The sequence below is a fragment of the Vombatus ursinus genome, unplaced genomic scaffold, assembly GCF_900497805.2.
Source record: "Vombatus ursinus unplaced genomic scaffold, bare-nosed wombat genome assembly UNPS02009173.1, whole genome shotgun sequence".
Classification (NCBI taxonomy): Eukaryota; Metazoa; Chordata; class Mammalia; order Diprotodontia; family Vombatidae; genus Vombatus; species Vombatus ursinus.
The window spans coordinates 4,766,432-4,773,376 of record NW_020948951.1 but is presented as its reverse complement, the minus strand read 5'-3'; the positions used below and the strand labels follow the sequence as shown (position 1 = coordinate 4,773,376).

Genomic DNA, 6,945 nt, shown 5'->3' with positions numbered 1-6,945 from the left:
TGACTTGCCCAGGTTTACACAGCTAGTAAGTATCAAGTGTCTGAGGCTGCATTTGAACTCGGGTCCTCCTGACTCCAAGGCTGGTGCTCTACACACTGCACTTTCCGGTGTTCTTATACCTTACACCTCCTCTCATACTTTGATCCAGTGACATTGGCCTCCTGGCTATTCCACAAAGAAGGCACTCCATCTCTCAGCTCAGGGCATTTTCTCTGATTGTGCCCCATGCCTGGAATGCTTCTCCTCCTCATCTCTGTCTCCTGGCTTCCCTGGCTTCTTTCAAGTTCAAACTAAAATCCTATCTTCTATAGGGAAGTCATTTTCAATCTCTCTTAATTCTAGTGCCTTTTCTTTGTTAATTATTTCCTATCCCGTATATAGCTTGTGTATACACACACACACACACACACACACACACACACACACACACACACACGTTTGCCTATTAGCCCTGGCACATAGTAGGCGCTTAATAAGTGTTGACTGACTGATTGTTGTCTCTCCCATTAGATTGTGAGCTCCTTAAGGGCTGGGACTGTCTTTTGCCTTTCTTTGCAACTCCAGCCCTTAGCACAGTGCCTGGCACATAGTAGAGACTTAATAAATGCTTATTGACTGACTAAATGATCCAATATGGAAAGGTGAAAGGAGTGAGGAGTTGAGGATTACACCTAGGTGTGAGCCTGGATGACTGGGGAGATGTTGGTATCCTCAATAGCAATGGGGAAATTAGGAAGAGGGAAGGGTTTTGGGGGAAAGATAACGAGTTCACTTTTGGACATGTTGAGCTTGAGATGCCTAAAGCATATCCAGTTCAAGATGTCCAATAGGCAGTTGGAGATGTGAGTCTGGAGGTCAGCAGACAGATTGGGGCTGGATAAATAGGCCTGAGAATCCCTTGTATAAAGAGGATCATAGGAAAACAGCATAGAGGGAGAAGAGAAGAAGGCCAAGGCCAGAGCCTCAGAGGACATCCGTGGTTAGCAAGTGTGATAAAAATCCAGGAAAGGAGACTGAGGAACAGCCAGACAGGTATGAGAAGAACCAGAAGAGAGCAGTATCACAAAAATAGAGAGAACTCAGTATCAAGGAGAAGAGGGTGATCAGTGAAAAGACTGCAGAGAGGGCAAGAAGGCTGAGGACTGAGAAAATAGAACAGAGAGGAAATCACTTTGTCTGATCAACACTGGCTCAGAATTACAGATCACAGAATTTGAATGTTTTAATGTTTAATGTCAACCTTGGAAATGATCTAGTCGAGGAGTGGGGAACCTGTGGCCTCGAGGCCACACATGGTCTTCTAGGTCCTCGGGTGCGGCCTTTTGACTGAGTCCAAGTTTTACAGAACAAATTCTTTATAGAACAAATCCTCTTATTAAGGGATTTGTTCTGTAAAACTTGGACTCAGTCAAAAAGCCACATTCAAGGACCTAGAGGGCCATATGTGGCCTCCAGGCTGCAGGTTCCCCATCCCTGATTCTACTTCAATGCATATCCAAAAAGGCATCCTCATCGTAACCTCCCTGACAAGTGGTTGACCAGCTTGTGCTCGAAGACCTCCAAGAAGCGGGAAGCCATCATCTCCAGGTGGAATAGTGACCCATTCCCTTTTGGGGCAGATCTCACGGTGAGGAAGTTCTTCCTGACATACAGCCTCAATGTGCCTCTTTACAACACCCACCCACTGCTCCTGATTTTGCCTTCTGGGGCCAATCCCTCCTCCACATGACCAGCCTTTCAGATAAATGGGGGCTATCATATGTCATTCTCCCCTCCCTCCACCCCATCCACACACCCACCCTACCCCCAACCAATTTTCATGTGATATGAATTTAAGATGGCCATGCTCTAGACCCACTCCAGCTTTTCAATATCCTTTCTAAATTGTCACGCCCAGATGTGAACATGGTGCTCCAGATGGGGCCTGACCAGGGCAGAGGACAGTGGAACTCTCACCTCCCTATTCCTGGGAGTGGTGCCTTTCTTAATAAAGCCCAAGGCCACGTTAGCTTTTTTGGTGGCCACATCACATTGCTAACTCATACTGACTTTGCAGTCCATTAAAGCCCCCAGCTCTTTTTCAGAGAACCTACTCTCTAACAGTCCCTCCCCCATCCTGTTTGCCAAGTTGAGTTTTTTAACCCAAGTGTAAGATTTGACATCTATCCCTATTGGATTTCATCACTTAATTCAATCTAGTCTTCTAGCCCAGAGATGTCAAACTTGTTATTTCCCACTGTTCCCAAATCAGATCAAACTGTATTTGGGAAGTGCTTAATAAAATAAAAACACAATACAACATATATGTAATCAGACTATTCATTGGAAGGTCAAATACTGAAGCTGAAGCTTAAATACTCTGACCACATAATGAAAAAATGGGACTCACTGGAGAAGACCCTGATGTTGGAAAAGATCAAAGGCAGAAAGAAAAGGGGATGACAGAGGATGAGATGGATAGATACTGTCATGTCAACAATGAACATGAACTTGGAAAGACTCTGAGAGATAGTGGAGGATAGAAGGGCCTGGCATGCTGCACGGGGTCACAAAGAGCCAGACGTGACTGAATGACTGACCAACAACAAAAGTTGATATGGGACTGCATCTCTTTCTGTCTGAGTTTTCCACCACTGCTCTAACTTTTCTGCATCTTGACTCTGACATTTAGGGTATCTGCTTGACTTTGCATCATCAAGGCCTTATTGGGGGAGGGAGTGCCTTGGGAAGAAGCCTAGGCTAGAAGTCAGGGAACTGGGTTCTAATCTAGGATCAGCCCTTGATCCCTTGAGTGTACCTCTGTTAAGCTCCTTCCCCTTTCTAGGTCTCAATTTTCCTGTGTTTACATGGGCAGGCTGTGTGTGTGTATGTGGGGGGGGAAGGTTGATTTGATTAGATAGTCTCTAAGGTCATTCCAATGGCACATTTTGTGTTCTAAGACATGTCCTATTTACTGGCTTTTCTGGGACCTCATCCCAAGAAGCAGACAGAGCAAGACCTGCATAATCAGCTCCTCTCATCAACCTGCCCAGATAACCCTGGGGATCCTCCCTGGGCCTGACTCTTACCACCCTCATCTGTATCCTCATCAACAAACATTTATTGAGCTCTTGCTCAGTATCAGGATCACAAAAGGGAAGTCAGGAACTGTGTCCCCAGGATATCAGAGAGAATATCAGGATGCTAGGGGAAGGGTCAACAAAGATTATTGTAGGGGATGTCTTTAAAAGTCACCAGCAGACGGCTGACCAATAGTGGATGTTACTGAAAATCCGTATCGCTCCCTTGGGGTTACCAGTGGGCAAGGTCACTAGTGGGAAACATCAGCAGAGGTTACTTTTGATGTCTCTGCAAGTCATGGGTGGGAAAATCTCAGGTCACTGGATATAACCACAGGTCATCAGAGGGAGACATTGCCAAAGGTCATTAGTAAGAGATGTCATCAGATGGAAAGATCACCAAAGGTCACTACTGAGACATGCCACTGAAGGTCACAAGTGGGAGACAACACTGTCATGGTCACCAGTGCGGAATGTGACCCAACATCACCAGTGGAAGGACATCACAAAAGGATGTCGCTAGTGAGAGATATCGCTAAAGATATCCAGTAGGAGAAAAGGCTGCTAGCAAGGCAACACCCCCCCCCCTTTAGAACATCCAACTAATTCACTGCCACTAGAAGACCCAAGGGCTATGGATGGGGAGGGATTCACCTCAGGAGAACCATTTGGACAGCATCGGCAGAGTGCGGTAGGTGGGTGGCTCCTGTAGAATCTGGCAAGCCTTACAGAATTCCTGGTACCAGCCAGACCTGGTTACCACCTCCAGGTGCTTCCGCCACTGGAAGTATGCTAGGTAACGCTTCTCATCCTTATTCAGCTTCATTAGATAGATGGCTAGTTCCTTGGGGCTCCTAAAGTCACTCACATGGATAAAGGCGTCAGATGGCAGGAAGCACTCATAGCTGTACCTTGGTGGCCCATACACTATGGGGACAGCCCAGGCTGCCAAGGCATTGTGCCAAAGCCTCTCTGTGATGTAGTCTTTGTGCACAGAGTTCTCAAAAGCCAAGCAGAACTTGTACTTAGATAAAACAGACTGCTGGATTTTGGTTGGTAATGGCATGTGATGTTTCCCATAGATATCCACGGACAGATAGGGCTGTAGCTTTCGGAAATATATTACCCGTGTGGAGTCTTCCTTCCAATTACTCACCACCCAGGCCACCAGCTTGGTTTTGGGATAGGGAGGTCTAGTTAAGGAAATGTTTTCCTGCTGTGGTTTGAGCCACCCATAAGGGGTGAAGATGTCTGAGTCGCTGTGGTAGGTCATGGTCAAGTTGAAGAGGCCATCCATAGCAGCCAGGTTATTCAAATGGCTAGGTGACTCAAGGCTGAACCAGACCCATCGCTGGCCAGCTGGCCATGGTTTAGAAGGCAGCTGCGTGGAGGGCCTAGTACTCACATCGGGGTGGTGGATGATGACTGCATGGGCCGTCTTATACCAGGTACGGTTCAATGTGATTCGGCAGTTCGCCTCCTTGATCCAGGGGCCCATGCAGCGGAGTCCTTGAAAGGACGCTTGCTGATTAAAAGGCCATGTCCATAGCAGGATGACGAGCACAGGGGTGACAGATGGTGCTACCTGCACAGGGAGGCAAGGTTTCTGCACAGACCAAGGTAACAGGTACCAATATGAGAGAAGGCTCAGGGTAAACAATAATTGCAAAAGCAGAAACAGGAACAGCTGAGAATCGAAGTATTTTTTCTTGAGAGATGAGGTGGCCTGGGCCTTCATGAAGCAGCTGGTACTGGAGAAAAGTGGGGAAGGATAGGGCTGTTAAGCCAGTCAGTGACAAAGTGAGCATTTGCCTAGTCCTTACTCATCCCCTGCTTCTACCTCCCCTTTTCTCCCATTTTCTCTTCTTCCCCTACTTCATATTTCCTTCCAGTTCCCTATCCCCCACCCTCTGTCTCTCATCTCCCTCCATCCATCACCTCACAAAATCTCACAGCTGTAATGGACCTCTGAGGCCACTCAGTCCAATCCCTACCCAACTGAGAATACCCTCTATAACATTACGGAAAAAGTGACTGTTCAGTCCCCACTTGGAGATCTCTAGTGATTGGGAAATTCATTACCTTACGAGGCGGGGTTCATTCCACTTTTGTATAACTTTAACTTCACGTTTCTTTTCTTAAGCCTAAATCTGCCTCTAGGTACCTCCCACCCCTAGCTCCAAGTTCTCCCTCTAGAGCCAAGCCAAATAGGTCTAGTACAGGGGTGGGGAACCCGCTGCTTCGAGGCCACATGTGGCCTAGTCTCCTCCAGCCTACCCACAGATGGCAGGCCATCCTCCTCTGGTCACTTGGCGGATTGTTTGCCATGCCCAGGACTTACCTCCTTGCTACAGAAGTGGTCTGAGCAAATGACTGATACGGAATCTTACATGATTGCACACGTATAACCCAGTTCTGATTGCTTACCATCTCAGAGAGGGGGGAGGGGAAGGAGGAAGGAAAGGGTAGAATTTAGAACTTAAAACTTAAAAAAAAGTTTAAAAATTGTTTTAGCATGTAAGTGGGGGAAAGTAAAATATTATATATATTTTAAATATATTTTTATATTTATATATTAAAATATATAAATATATTTTATTTATTTACTATATATAATATATTAAAATATATATATAAATATATTAAAAATATTTTTAAAAATTAGTGGAGTGAGCAGGGCTGACGACAGCGGGGCTATGAGGATCCTCATCCCAGCCATCCCAGCCCCTCACAACCCAGGTGTCCCCGGTGCCCCCAAAGTCCCACAGGCTTTAAAGGCTGCCCCCTCCCACCGGCCACCCAGGCCCCTCTCCTCCCTCCCCCATATCCTAAAAAGAGGCCCTACCTCTGAGGGGCCAGGACCTGCCCCTCGAGCAACTCTCCGTCAGACATGTGCCCAACGATCCCGAGGCTTGCGCTGTGCGGGGAGGACTTCCTGCCAGACAGGAAGTAGGGAAGGGCCAAGCCCCACCCTCCTCCTCCTCGCCCTCCTGATTGGCTGCCTGGTCTCGGTCTGCACCCTTCCCCCTCCCCCATCCTGGGCTCCTGAGACTGAGACTCGGAGACTTTTATGAAAATCCAGAGGCTCTGAGATTCCGAGAATCCCCGAGAGTCTAAGGGTCTAAGGTTCTGAGAGTCTGTGAGAGTCTGAGGTTCTGAGGGTATGAGGTTCTGAGAGTCTGAGGTTCTGAGAGTTTATGGGAATCTGAGGTTCTGAGAGTCCATAAGAGTCCAAGGGTCTAAGATTCTGAGAGTCTTGAGAGTTTAAGGTTCTAAGATTCTAACAGTCCATGAGAGTCTGAGGTTCTGAGAATCTAATGAGAGTCTGAGGTTCCAAGATTCTGAGAGTCCATGAGAGTGTGAGGTTCTGAGAATTTGTGAGAGTGTGAGGTTCTGAGAGTCTAATGAGAGTCTAAGGTTCTAAGATTCTAAGAGTCCATGAGAGTCTGAGGTTCTGAGAATCTAATGAGAGTCTGAGGTTCCAAGATTCTGAGAGTCCATGAGAGTGTGAGGTTCTGAGAGTCTGTGAGAGTCTGAGGTTCTGAGGGTATGAGGTTCTGAGAGTTGTCTGTGGTTCAAAGAGTCTGAGGTTCTGAGAGTCCATAAGAGTCCAAGGGTCTAAGATTCTGAGAGTCTTGAGAGTTTAAGGTTCTGAGCATCCATAAAAATCTATGAGTATAAAGTTCTAAGAGTATAATATTCAGTCAGTCAGTCAATAAGCATTTATTAAGCACCTGTTATGTGCCAGGCATAGTCTTCAGTCCTAGGGATACAAAGAAAAGCAAAAGATAGTCCTAGTTCTCAAAAAGCTCACAGTTTAATGGGGTGAGAGATGGATGGATAGATAGATAGATAGATAGATAGATAGATAGATAGATAGATAGAT

The 6,945-nt window shown here is 46.6% G+C and overlaps 1 protein-coding gene across 1 annotated transcript in view; it reads right to left on the bottom strand.

Moving 5' to 3' along the window:
- Positions 1-3,714: 3,714 nt before the first annotated feature.
- Positions 3,715-6,945, bottom strand: part of FUT6 (fucosyltransferase 6) — a 71,313-nt gene continuing 68,082 nt past the window's right edge. Inside the window, exons 3-4 of the mRNA XM_027851291.1 lie at positions 5,905-6,214; positions 3,715-4,810 (exon numbers count right to left, since the gene is read on the bottom strand). Coding sequence (XP_027707092.1) covers positions 3,715-4,810; positions 5,905-6,214 — 1,406 coding nt within the window. The remainder of the gene's footprint in view (positions 4,811-5,904; positions 6,215-6,945) is intronic.